This window comes from Gekko japonicus, unplaced genomic scaffold (assembly GCF_001447785.1).
Source record: "Gekko japonicus isolate JY-2015 unplaced genomic scaffold, Gekko_japonicus_V1.1 scaffold58, whole genome shotgun sequence".
NCBI classification, from domain to species: Eukaryota; Metazoa; Chordata; class Lepidosauria; order Squamata; family Gekkonidae; genus Gekko; species Gekko japonicus.
Window position 1 is genome coordinate 632,412 of NW_015162475.1, and position 14,329 is coordinate 646,740.

At 45.4% G+C, this 14,329-nt stretch overlaps 1 protein-coding gene across 3 annotated transcripts in view; it reads left to right on the forward strand.

Annotated features, from left to right (window-relative positions):
- The first annotated feature begins 2,902 nt into the window (after nt 1–2,902).
- The window catches only part of NT5C3A (5'-nucleotidase, cytosolic IIIA), a 34,205-nt gene continuing 22,778 nt past the window's right edge, over nt 2,903–14,329 (forward strand). The window contains exon 1 of one of the 3 annotated variants that reach the window (XM_015405734.1): nt 2,903–3,362. In XM_015405734.1, the coding sequence (XP_015261220.1) occupies nt 3,225–3,362 (138 nt within the window). In that variant the 5' untranslated portion in view covers nt 2,903–3,224. The remainder of the gene's footprint in view (nt 3,363–14,329) is intronic. The other 2 variants (XM_015405735.1, XM_015405736.1) reach the window with 2 other exon arrangements.

The window sequence follows — 14,329 nt, forward strand, 5'->3', positions numbered from 1 at the left end:
TATCCTTCAACCCTAGTGAGGAATTAACAAATTATTTGAAATCAATATTTAGTATACTATTTATAGTCAAATTGCAGTTTTTAGTAAATACTTAAGCAAATGACCCTAACATCTATTCATTATTTTCCCGGCCACAAGAGGGCTGCTGATACATTTAGTTGTGGAACATAAAAAGCAATGGTGGACTTGACCTTGCATCATCTTCAGTCTCCTTATAATATACTCTCTTAAATAACTTCAGTTATTATTTTGGATAGACTGACTCTTCTATACTCACTTGTTCCAAAAAAATGAACATGATGGGGTGTAATCCCACAATTTAAAAGGAAAACACATCTTTTGGTATTGTATTGGAGACAGAAAGAAAAAAATCACAATACAGCATGGTGTTGTGAGCCTGTTTCCCCCACACACACCACATCACATGCTGCTTTTTAGAACTCAGATGACCTTCAAAAGCAGCTTGTAAAGCTGGGTTGAGGCTGCTGAGAGATGAGGAGAGATTAACATCCTGTATAATACATATGCAAGTCTTCATGTGCCTGGAAGAAACCAGTGGATCACATGCATCACATTCACTCACACAGATAATAGTTGCCCATACCAAACAAACATTAACATACCACAAGTTAATGACTTAATTCTGCCCATTACTCATTTATAAAATATCTTTACACAGAGTATTCAGTATGAGAAATGAGCTCTATGCCAGCTATCAGGCATATCTATAGCTTAAATTATAATAGAGCATGTTTCCTCCCTCAAAAGGGCTAGGACAATCAAATTGCAACTTCCTTCAAGAACAGCAAAGCTTTTTTTTTACCTTGCAGAAAGCAGATCTAAAAAGCCATGTGCAGAGTACATACAACAAGCTAGACTAAGAAACCTTCTAACCGTAGTCTCTTGCAACCCCCCAAAAGCTGCCCTTGCAAGTTGGGGAAGCAGGAGCTTTAACAGAAACCTCAACATGGTATTAACAGCTGCAATTAGAAAGAAAAATCAAAATCTTCTTCTCCATGAACCAAAATATGTCCTCACATATAGGCTACTTCAGTCCCGACTCATCTAAATGGGAAGTGTTATATATTAAAACAGCAAATGGCAAGGTAAGATTATAAAGTGAAATCCCTTAATAGCACAAATCAATCAACAGCAATTAACAAGTTCCCATTGATTTTGATGCATCAGGACTCCACCCATGAACAAGTCAAGCATCTAGGCCTCTGATGTAATCACTTTGCAGTTGCCCTTAAGACACAAGGAACTCAATCTAGCAAGACACAAATAGAATACTCTAATACCTGCCTGCAGTTATTTGGAACACAGTGAAGAAGAAGCAAGGATCCTTGACTCAGCCTAGAAATACTAGGATAAGTACAGCAATGCAAACATTTTAATTATGCACACCAAATACTAGCTTCTTTTTAACATACAAACAAGTTGTTCAGATCTTAGTAAGAAAAACTATTGAAGCACCTGTTGCACACCCAAATCCCATTACTTTTCTTTAGACATATGCACCTGAAACACTTGCCACAAAAAAAACCCACTAGATATTCTCTGTAGACCCTGGCAACACATGTATTTGTTTAACTTATCCTACACAAGAGAGAAAGTGTGTTTGCATTATACTTAATTATCCATCCAACTCAATACTAAGGAATCTTACTCATAGGTACCAGCAACTTCAATGTCAATTATTCCCATAGAGCAAGATGGCAAACATATACATGGTTATCAGTAAGCGCCACTGAACATAATGGAACTTGCCTCCACTAAATATACATAAGGAGTGATAGCTGAGCAGAAATCCTACACCTGCCTAGGTGTAAGCTGTACTCAGTTACATTGGGCCTTACTTCTGAAGCAAATGCATAAGTTCTGATAGTAAGGCAGAATTCTAAACACACTTACCCGGGAGTAAGCCCCCTTGAAGACACTGGGACTTACTTCCAAGTAAACACCCGCAGACTTGGAATACCAAACGTCACAGGTGACTAGAGTGCCTTTTCCACTACGCAGAACACAACACTAAGCTCATCTAATCTACTTACCCGACTTGTCCAGCGATCTTGGGGAAGGGGACTCTCTTCTCCCCTGTGTCCACCCCTCCACCACCAAACTTTCAGTTATACAGAAGTAGCAACGGCACCAGCCCGTGCAGGGAGGCTCGAGTGTGCGTGTGTGAAGCGTGCATTAAGATGCTCGTCCCCGAGGCTCCGTCTACCCCGACAGGCAGCGAGAGTTGTTGCTGTATGTCAAGGTCCAAGAGAGGAGCGACTCCGTCCTTGTCACAAGCGCTGCTTGCGGAAGGGGAGTCTACTGAGGGCGACCACGAGGGAAATCACAACTGGCAGAGACTGTGGGGAAATATAAAACAACTTTCCCAAGACAAATTCCAGAAGGGGGAGAAAAGCTGAGTGTAAGGACTCGGGTAGCTGCTAGTACTGGGCTAAGTAAATAAGTAAAAGCCGAGACCATCCTTCTAGCCTACTCTGCCGGCCGCCATTTTTGCCCCCGTTGTCATAGCGCCTCAACAACCAACGTCAGCCCCGCCCACTGCCATTCTCGACCAACGGCGCCAGAACAAGCCTCCTCAAGTCGGCGGCGGCGGCAGGAGGTACCATCGTTTCAGGTGCGCGCGGTATGCTGGGAAACGTAGTCTTCGCCCCCCCAAAACTAAACTGAGGGAAACGAGTGATGCGTCGAACTATTTTGTGTGGGAAGGAGGGGAGGTGCCCTTGTATTTTTAAAAAACACGAAAGAAGCCCTATTGTCCTCCTCACCCCCACACCCTTTCAGCCATTATTTGTTTGGTAGCGTAGACTCACGCAGAACCTACCGAAAAGAACCCCCCCCCCAAAAAAAAGAAACACGAAAGCGTCACAGAGGCTTCAGCCCCGCTGTCGTCAGAGTGGTTTCTCCCTCCCGACCGTGTTCCTCCCCATGCTTAACCTTCCCTTCCCTCAAATAAGGAGCGTTTAACCGTCGTTTGTTTCGGTTGGTGGCGCGCGCTGTGTGGGAGAAGGGAGAGACGGGGGGGATTCGACTAGTGAGGGGGGCCTCGCCGCCGCCGCCCCTGTCCCCCCTCTCCCGGCATAAGCAGGGATTTGTTTTGTTACGGAGCGTCGGTGACGGCCGTGCCGGGAGAAGAAGGCTGCCTGCGGCTACCGTGCCCCCGCCTCGATCGACGCTGCTCCCGGGCTCCGAGGCAGGTCGTTGTTATGGACAAGAGCGCCGTGGCCAAAATGGGAGCGGTGGCCAGCGCCAGCGTGTGCGCCCTGGTCGGCGGGGTGGTGCTCGCTCAGTATATCTTCACCATGAAGAAGAAGACGGGCAGAAAGACCAAGATTATAGAGATGGTAGGCGCATGGTGGTGGTGGTGGTGTGTTTAGGAAGCCTCGGGAAGAGGTCATAAACCCGCAGCGCCCCGGTGCCAGGTGGGAACATCTGTGCCTGGTTTCTGTTGCCCCTCCAAAGGAACTGGTTTGAATGGGAAAACAGGAGGCTGGACTAGGCCGGGCCACGGGTCTGATCCGGGGGGGTTTCCTCAAGCAGTTTACCAGAATAAATAGCTGGACATCAATTCAATACTGCTCCCTCGCTGAATTTGAGCTGGGGTTTTACTTCGGAATAAGCATGCTTTAAGTCCAGGCTGCTGCTCTCTACATGCACGCTTCCAGGGGGGAAATTCCTGGAGGGCCAGGGGCACCTTTGGGAGGGACGTTTATTCTTGAGTGGACTGCATAAGGTGGAGCCCCCTTCCTCAACTGTTAGTGAGTAGTAACTTAACAGAGCTTGTTCTGAAACAAGTGTGTGTGTGTGTGAGAGAGAGAGAGAGAAAACACAGGACAGAGGGAGTATAAGCCTATGTATCCTGTTGGTAGGGGAAAGACCGAAATGGAAGAGAAATTATAGGATAGGAGCTGGATGGGAAGAAAACGGTCGCAAACTTCTTTTAAGGTGCGTGCTAGGACCCATATAGATCCACAGATTCAGACAAGTATCAAAATATTTCACATCTGCTGCTTGTCTATTAAAGGCCACTCAAACTGCGAAGTCTTAACATTATTTCAGTCTATATTTCAGTCAGTGGTGTTAACTGTCGGTTCCCCTTCTTAAGGTTAGTTTGTCTTTAAGATGGCACTGGACTCCTGTTTAATTTTGAGGTAATGGTAATTGTCTGGAATTGGCTTCTCTAGGAGTAAGCCTTATTGGCTATGCAGTGTCTGGCTATGCAGTAATAGCCCTGTGCAGGCTTGACTTGGAAGCAAGGTGCTGAAGAAAGTGCAGGTTATTGCAGTAGATTTAATGGCATTCTTATGTTCCCTTAATACAGTGTGAGCATGCCTTAAAATAAGTGGGGCTTGCTCCTTAATACAAATGTTTTTTGAGGCAGGCATGTTCTGTACTTGTGTTGTTAGAACTTCCTACTAAATGTGTATGGCACTGCAGTTTGAACCTGAGGAGATTAGAGAATATAATTATTTGAACACGAGGGGATTAGATAATATAATTATTCATTCACTAGAATTATATAGGTAGCTAAAGACTTGTAATTGCAGAACATGGGGCATGATATTTTGTGCATGACACAGAAACTAGAAATAAAAACATGATTAGGTGATTAAGTCCGTTCTCAGTCGCATATAGCTATTTAAGAGAGGAGAACTGGATAAGTAGCATTCAGCTAATATTGTGCTTTTAGGAAGTATTTGTAATTTCAGAAATGCGAAACGTGCTTCTGAAAAAGTGTGAAATGGTTGTCAAAAGGACTGAGTAATCCCTTCCTTAGTTTTGATTCAGAAAAAAGTACATGTTGTAAATCAGCAAGACTGGCAGTTTACTAATCCTTGGCTAGGAACAAGTTATCAAATACACTATTGTGTACTTGTTTTAAATGTAAACTTAGAGCTTTGAATACAGAACTGCCCCAAGCCACTTGTCGTTTGGCCCTTAATTATAAACCTCTGACAATAATTTTAAACAGTATACTTTAACAAATAATGAACAGTATTGTCTTGTTTATACAAGCACGAAACAAAATATCGAAATCATTCAATTACATTGGGGTTTAAAGGGTAAGTGAGCTTCAAGCAGAAGACCTGATGTGTTGCAGGGGAATATTTACATTCTCCATAATCCTGGTGTTACTTGTTTCTGTAAAAGTTGGGAGACTTGCTCTTGGCCAGAAATGGAGTTGAGCATAAGTTGTGGAGGGGCAAAACCATCCCCAGCATGATCCTGAAATCAGTTATATGTCTTGATCAGAGAGTAGCAGTAGTGTTCAAGTAGTATTAAGGAGACAGGCACAGCATGTTCTAACTAGTTTTGTTGTTGCTTTCCTTTTCTGTAGTAGTGCAACAATCCTCACCACTCAGTTAGAGGACTAGGATCAGTTTTGGCTGTTGTTGTTTTTTGCTAGGCAACAGTGAAACATTTACTTCCTACAGTTCCTCTTCTTCTTCTTGAACTATACAGTAAAATAGCTCTTTGTTATGGAGTTATGATTCTAATATGTTTAGATGTTCCTCATATTTTTAAAGTGCAATGAAGTGAGAGGCTCATTAACCACTCCTCTTGAGGAGGTGCTTTGCTACTCAGTTGTCACTGAAGTCAGTGATCTTTTAATTAGCTCTTTCGAATCTGTTCTCAGACGCATACATAAGTAAGTTCCATTGTCTTTGTTCTGGTTTTGTTTAGCTGTAAAAATCAGAGATCAAGAATGGACAGGGAAATAAATACCTATTTAGGTGTCAGTAAACTCTGCTATTAGTCATGCCTTTCCAGCTGCTTTGCACTTCATGTTTGGAAGAGAATGTGCATGTGCACATATATTCAGTTCAGACAATTAAGAATGCGGTTTAGAATCCAAACCATAGGTTGAGTTTCCCAGTGTGCATATAACCATGGTTTAGCATTTCTTGACCATTTTTATTTTCTTTTTGCTCACAAGTTATTCATTAAGTTCATTTTTATTCATCCGTTCTCCAAGGAGTTTAGGACAGCATACACCATTATCTTCTCATTCATTTCATCCTCATGATAGTGAGGTGGCTGAGACAGAGATTAACTGGGCCAAGGTAACCCAGCAAGTTACGTGCCAGATCTGGCATTTGAACCTGGGTCTCCCAGATCCTAGACCAGCACTCTGATCACTACACCATACTGGCTCATCATATCAGATGGTAACTGTGGTTTTAAAATTACAGTGCATACCCCAAACTGTGGTTAAAATATTATTTAGCATGATGTCAGCACAGAGCTGGTAGATGTTTGGGAATGTAATTTTTGTTAAAAAGTTGGCTTCATGTGTACCATTTGGAGTTCTGTTTCTCACAGAAGATGAGCAGCCAGAAGACATTAAGTAGCACAGTGTATAAAATGTCAAACCTGTACTGGAGAAGAGGTTTAAAGGAGGACGTGGTTTCATATTCAGTCAGCTTCTAGCAGCATTGCAACTGTAGAGAGCCAGGCTGTGGTGATCAGACTACAGCAGTAGAGCTGTTCTAGCATAAGACCACTGCTAACTCTTTTGCATACGTGCAGACTTATACCGTATGCAGAAAAATATTTGCTCATAAATTAAAGAAAGGAGGGAAGCCAAAAATGATTCATAGAGGACTGAGCACTTGCAGTGCCTTACAGGAGCCACAGAAAGCTGAGAACAGAAAAAATGAAAATGGAGGGAGAGGGAACAGATTTTGAGCACCTAACAGAGACTCTCTGCGCTAAATTATAAGCTTTTAAATGCTGTTTGAAGCAAAACAATTCAGTGTGGGTGTTTATTAGGTCTGAAGAAGAAGCAGTTATTCTGGTCCTAATTAACAGTCCCATTCTCTTTAAGCTGTGAAGTAGAATGAAACTCTAATTGTTTGTTATGCCCTGGATTTTGGGGGAGGTAAGATTAGGCTGTACCCAGTCCCTGTTTCTTTTCCAAATTCTCTTGTGCAGGTAGGGATAGAGTTATAATCTCTCACATTAGGGAAGCTGAAAAGAATACAAGTCCAGTGGCACCTTTAAGACCAACAAAGTTTTATTCAAGGTATAAGCTTTCTTGTGCATGCAGAGTTCTTCAGATCCATTGAAATGGAAGTTGCCAGTCCATACATACAGGTAAAGGGTGAGCAGCAAATTAGCATATAGCTTAATAAAATCATTTGACAGATGCAAGGATTAATCATTTGACAGATGCAAATGGACTAACAAGCTTAGTTTATGTGGTCACCATTTGTTTGGGCTTGATTCTTGGGGGGAGAGGAAGCATAGTGAAGGAAATAAATATATCAACATTGGATATTGATGGGCAGATGTACCCTTAATTGTGGGATGCTGAGAGTAATTAACTGAATCCCTGCTATCACACTCCATTCATCTCCTCTAAAGCATGGAGGCAACTTATAGCATCCTCTTCTTTGAAGTAGGGCGATTGGCTGTGCAGTGTATCTCCTCTGTCCCCAGCCCAGAGAAATACATTCCAATCAACTATTCTAATTGACTATTCCAAATAAGAAATAAAATAAGGAGGATGTATAGCCCTTCTGGGGGATGGTTGGAAAACAGATGTAAGGACTGAATGAGGTTAGCATGCATGGTGAGATAAAAAAATCTGAAGTAGTTATGGGTGAGAACAAAATGGCAGTTTAGTGGCAAGGTCAGCTGTGGTGTTGACAGAAAACATGTGTGAATATACTGGATGTCAGTGGTTCAGGGAGCACATAGCCTTACAGCTCAGCCAGTTCTCACTGTTCTATGGTGGTAGGACTTTCCATTCAGTTATCCCTGACCTGCCCAAGGCAGTGTACAAAATATTTAAAAATACAAGGTAATTCAGTCAGCCACTTCAGTAAAATCGGAACAGCCAATGACTATTCCAGTAAAAATAAATATGCACCAATAGGAAAACAGGAATACAGTGAAACAAAGCGGTAAAAGCAACAATAGCAGGAATATAGCCCAGAAGCCTGGCAGAACAAGTTTACTTAGTCATTTATTTACTGTGTTTGTATGCTGCCATTAATAGGACTCTTCATGTGGCTTATAATTTAAAACATGGAAAAAAACAACAGTACAGCAGTCTACTGACTGTCTTTCTTAGGACATTGGTGGCATGAGATGCCTGGCTTTTCCTTTCTTGTTTCAGCTGTCAGACTGAACTCCTATGTGGTTGAGCTTTTAGTCTGCAAAAAAGTGCTTAAGGTACAGTGAGTCTGGGCCATTTATGAGTCAGGAATTGCCTGTCCCTTGGGTTTGTCTGCAGTCAAGTTGGCGGTTGGTCATAGATCTATAGTGCAATCATTAAGGGATTTTTACAGCAGAGTAGGTTGGGTTATTTGTAATTTAGCATCAGGGATACCAAGCTGTGTCCAGCTCTGTGAGGCTTAGCATTTGCTAGCCATTAGTGGTTAGAAGTTCCGACGTGGACCTGTTGGTGGCAATGCTTGGACAAAAACGTCCGGTGCTCGTGGGGAGGGGAAAGTATAGCGGTGGGCCCAGGCAGCATAGTAAGGGAAGGACACTGAGAAATAAAATGGCTCGGTGCCCTTCCAGCCTGCGGCCCATCCCAAGGGTTGTTGGCAGTGAAGCCAGGATTGATAACCCCCCTCCGTCATTGGTGTTGTGCAATGCCAGGTCTATTAACAATAAGACCAATAAGACCTCCAGGACTTTGTGCTGGAACAACGGGCTGACCTGGTGTGCATGACCGAAACCTGGGTGCGGGACGGGGAGACCGTGGCTCTCTCCCACCGGGTTTCTAGGTCGTCCACCAATTGCGGACTAGGGGGCAGGGGGAGGGGTGGCTATCTTCATTCGGGAGGCTTACTCCGTCAGGGCACTCCCACCTGTGGAGATCGCGGGCTTGGAGTGTGTCGGGCTGATGGTGGAGGCTGAGGAGAGTTTGGTGATCTGGCTGGTGTACCAACCGCCTAACGCCCCAGCCAGTAGTCTGCCATCCCTGCTGGAAGCCATATCAGGCTGGCCGTCGGAGCACCCTAGGCTGGTAGTCATGGGCGATTTCAATGTCCATGCCGATGACGCGGCTTCCAGCCGGGCTACAGACCTAGTGTCATCCATGGTGGCGCTGGGACTCTCTCAATTTGTATCGGCCCCCACGCATCGGGCTGGTCACACACTCAATTTGATCTTCGCAACAGGGTTGGTAGTGGACCGGATTACCGCGGAGGCGGTACCATGGTTGAACCACTGTGCTCTGAAGGCCTGTCTGAATGTTCCACCCCGACCCTGTTTAGGTGGCGAGCAGATTTTAGCTCGCCCGAGGAGCCAAATGGACCCAATACGACTTCAGATGGCTCTACGGGATCCGAGGCCCCCTGGCGGCTCATTAGATGAGCTTGTGGAGGACTGGCACTGCCGACTCTCCGCAGCCATCGACGAGATCGCTCCCAGGTGCCCTCTCTGCCCCCGCTCTAGGCTGGTGCCCTGGTATACCCAGGAGCTACGGCTGATGAAGCGAGAACTGAGACGGTTAGAGAGACGGTGGCGTCGCACTCGTGACAAGGTATTGTGCATCTTATAGGACGTTTATGAGATCCTATGAGGTGGCGGTCAAGGCCGCAAAGAGAGGTTTCTATGCAACCAGGATTGCATCTGCGAGCTCGTGCCCAGCCCAATTATTTAGAACAATTCGGTCTTTAACGGCTCTGCCACAGGGCAGGCGAAATGCTAGGGAATTGGATATTGGCTGTGAGACATTCACGAGCTACTTCGCAGATAAAGTCTTGGCGCTCCGCCGTGACCTCCCCACCACAGTTGAAACAGTGAGTGAACTTGAGGCCCCTTGCACGTCTTCGGTTCCAGGTTTAGAGTGCTTCAGCCTGCTTAGCCTGGAGGAAGTTGACAAATTGCTTGCATCGGTGCGCCCATCCACATGCAGCCTTGATCCGTGCCCCTCCTGGCTCATTAGAGCGGGTCACGAGGGGCTGCAAGGTGCCCTTAGGGAAATTATCAACAAGTCCCTCGCGGAGGGACAGTTCCCGAGGGCATTCAAGAAAGCGATGGTCCGCCCTCTCTTGAAAAGACCTTCTCTGGACCCGGCCGAATTGGCCAACTATCGGCCGGTGTCCAATTTGCCCTATTTGGGCAAACTTATTGAGAGGGCGGTGGTGTTACAGCTGCAGGGCTTTCTGGATGATGCTTCCGTCCTAGATCCCTTCCAGTCCGGCTTCTGCCCAGGGCATGGCACAGAGACCGTACTGGTCGCTCTTACTGACGACCTCCACAGGCATCTGGATCGAGGTGCTGTGGCAGCACTGGTGTTGTTAGATCTGTTGGCCACGTTCGATATGGTCGACCGCCAGTTGCTGACCCACTGCCTCGCCGACGCGGGGATTCAGGGGCTCGCCCTTCAATGGGTTACCTCTTTTCTCCAAGATCGGGGACAAAGGGTGGTGATAGGGGAACAGCAGTCCCGGAGACACCCTCTTGAATGTGGGGTGCCTCAAGGGGCAGTGCTTTCCCCGATGTTATGCAACATCTACATGCACCCCCTTGCCCAGATTGCCCGAAGGTATGGGCTTGGATGCCATCAATATGCAGATGACACCCAGCTCTATCTGATGTTGGGCGGCCGGTTGGGCTCTAGTCCAGAAGATCTGCACCAGGCATTGCAGGCTGTGGCTGGTTGGCTCCGACTGAGTCGGCTCAAGCTAAACCCGGCGAAGACAGAGGTCCTGGGCCTGAGTCGGGGCGGTCTGGGGTTGGGGCTCCCTCTCCCGACCTTCGATGGGGTGCCTTTGGTGCCAGCATCGTAGGTTAGGAGTTTGGGAGTGCTCCTGGACTCCTCGTTAACTATGGAGGCCCAGGTGGCAGCCACTGCTAAGTCAGCTTTGTACAGGTCTTTGCCCACCCAAGCCAGTCCAGGAATGGGAGGGAATCCTGTACTTTTCAGAATATTAAACAAGAAACCACGAGATGATCTATATCCTCTCTGGTTTCCAGAACAATATGCCACCAGAACTTCTTTTCACTAGTCCCCGCCTTTCCTAAGGGAGAGATTCCAAACCCTTAGTTGGCATCTGGGACAGAACACCTTAGCAACTCACTCCAGAGATGCACACTTTTACTCTCCAATGGTAGCATATATGGGGAGCGTTTAGGTCACAGGATTTAGCCTTGGAATTCAGTTACACATCAAAGACATATTTAGCAATAAGAGAGATCTTTATTTAGTACAGAGCTTAGCATAGACTACCAGAGATTACAAAAATAACAAAGGCTAGGGCTGTTTGCCTTAACTAAACATTAATGATTCATAGTTACCACGTCAGGAGGATTCCTCAGTCCAAGATAGTCCAAGTACCAGGGGATTTTGAGGTGAAATCCCATCTTTGTACAACCATGGGCTCCAAGTCACAAAGCAACTCTTTGTCTCTCAAGAGGCAGCATTTCAGGTGCCATAAAACAGACAAGGACAGGAGGAGGAAGGGAGAGAACTAAGAGACCCCATTCCCATAGGGATCTATCAATTATAGCCCAATTCCAGTCACAAAGTAGCTGTGGCCATCAGCCAATTGCGAGTGGGCATGGGTGTGCCCAATTGTTGGTTGTCATAGCTGCGTGTGGGGATAGGCTAGATGTTTGGAGCCCTGCCTGCAGTCAGGTAACCCAGCTTCAAGCTGCTCCATGGTGTACGTGACATACTCCATGAGCACCAGAGCCAGGAGCCATCAGGTCTGGCTTTTCCACTTAGAGGTGTTAAAGAATGTGTGGTTATATGGCATGGCTATTTAGGTAGTTCAGGCCATTTGGTCTGCCCTGGACCATTTGGCCTGCACGGGAAACAGAGACACAGCATGTTATCCAAAGACATCACTGGCGAAGGCATGTGGATATAGAAAGCAGTTTTTCTATACAGGCTTTCTACCATCTTCGGCTGGCTCGGCAGTTGGTTCCCTTCCTCGACCGCGATGACTTGGCCACAGTGATCCACATGATGGTCACCTCGAGGCTAGACTACTGTAACGCTCTCTACATGGGGCTGCCTCTGTCGCAAATCCGGAAGCTGCAGCTGGTGTAGAATGCTGTGGCCAGGCTGTTGTTGGGTCTCCCTAGCCGAGACCACATCCGGCCTGTGCTGAAAGCACTGCACTAGCTGCCAATAGCATACCGGATTCGCTTCAAAGTGTTAGTTCTTACCTTTAAAGCACTATATGGCCGGGGTCCAACATACCTGAGGGACCGCCTTTCCCCACATGTTCCCCTGCGAGCACTACGGTCGGGGATGCAAGATCTCCTGACGATTCCAGGCCCCAAGGAGGCCAGGCTGGCCACTACCAGAGCCAGAGCTTTTTCGGTGGCGGCTCCTTCCTGGTGGAACGAGCTCCTGGAGGAGATCCGGGCCCTGCAGGACCTGGCGCAGTTCCGCAGGCCCTGTAAGACGGAGCTCTTCCGCCAGGCCTTCGGGTAGCAGCCGCCACTATTGTACCATCATTATTAACTGGCCCTGGGAAGAGAGAATGACAGTGCCACGTGGAACTGATAGCACTGATTGGATGTACCATCTTAGACACGCCATCTTGATGAAAGATTTTGTTTGGAACATCTAGAGCACTTAATATGTTGTAATTCTGTAATAATGGTTTTTATGGTTTTAACTGTTTTTATGTGTTGGCGTATGCCTATTTGTGAGCCGCCCTGAGCCTGCGTTGCGGGGAGGGCGGGCTATAAATTGAAATTATAAATAAATAAAAGAATACAAGTGGTCCCTGTATCCATTCCCTGGTGAAAGACAAGTAGCAAAATTTTAAATCACCCCAGTTCAAGAATTATTTATACCCCACATTTCTTCCCCAGGGGGCATGAAACAATATTCTCACTGTTTCGATCTTATCCTCACAGCAACCTGTGAAGGTAGTTTAGGCTGAGGAGGAGTGATTGGCCCAATGTCAGCCAGAGCAGTTCTGTGGGGGAGCTGGGATTTGAACCTGTGTCTTCAAGATACAGGATTTTAACCATTACGCCACACTGACTTTGCAGAATGTGCAGAGGGAATCTATAATGTTCTAGGTTTTAACATCCTTCTACCTGCTCCTGAACCCATTTGTCAGGGGCATACAGAATACTGAGATTGAAGTGCAGTAGGCTGTATTTAGAGAATCTGACATTTCATTTCAGAGAGAACCTTACCAGAGGCATTTTCTTTCAAAATACATTTGGGATTAAACAAGTTGCTGTCCTATGTAGGCTTCAGTGACTTTGTGATATCAGATGATGATTCCCCCCCACCCCCATTATTTGCATCTTTGCAGCTGCAATCCTAAAAAAACCCCAAAAAACCCCTTTGAGAATGAGGGGGAGTAAAACTCATTGAACAAAATGAGAATTATTTCCAAGCAGGCCTGTTTAGGATTAGTCCAACAGCTATTGAGTTAATATTCTTTCTGTTCTTTGGAGTTATAACCCACAAGAATGTTCTATTAGGCACTGTTCTGTATGGGGGGGGGGGGGGAAGCCTGGAAATACCATATTTGTTAGCTTTTTTCTGACCTAAGTACAAAGTTTGCTTTATGTTTCTTTGTGCAGGATTTAACTTATCGCAGTTAGTGGAATCATTTGAACCTGTGTTTTAGAAATGGAATTTAAACCAGTTGCTTTCTGGCCTAATTTTGGTTTTGAAGTGATATATACTTTCAGGCAGCCCCATCCTACATACATTCACCCAGAAGCAAGTTGCATTGTCACAGCAAGTCAGAGAGAGGGCATACTGAATTCATTGATGCTTAGTTCCCCGTAAACTGTGTAGAATTACAGCCTAGAGTATCAGTGCTATGGGAGGGCTAATGGCACTCTTTGCCCTGTCCTAGTTTCTTTGTATTCTTCCAAGTATCTTGATGGATATCAAAAATGTGCTGACTGGTAGTGTGTGAAGTCAGTTCACAAGCACAAAAGGTCACTTCATTTGATGACTCTGTAGACCAAGTTTCTTAGTACTTATTTCTTTTTGCCTGATTACTTTTGTGAATGTGTAGCTGTCTCCACAACCTAGTACAGCTCCACAGTTTTGGGTTACAAGTTTTTGCTACTTCCCTTTCTTTCCTCCCCACTCACCCTTAACTATTTTGATTTGAAACTTTTAACTATTCCTGTAGGTTTATTATATTAAACACTTTTTTAAACAAAGTGAAAAGCAGCTTTTGATAAAATTTATTTAATAAATTTATTTTAAAAATTTACTTGATAAAATTTACTTAAAATACTGTATATTTAAATTCTTCTATATGATAGAGTAGGGATCGTTCTGAACAAACCCCTGTTCCTACAATAATTTATTTTAGGGGGCTTCCAGTCTATAGAACAGCGAAGGCGGACG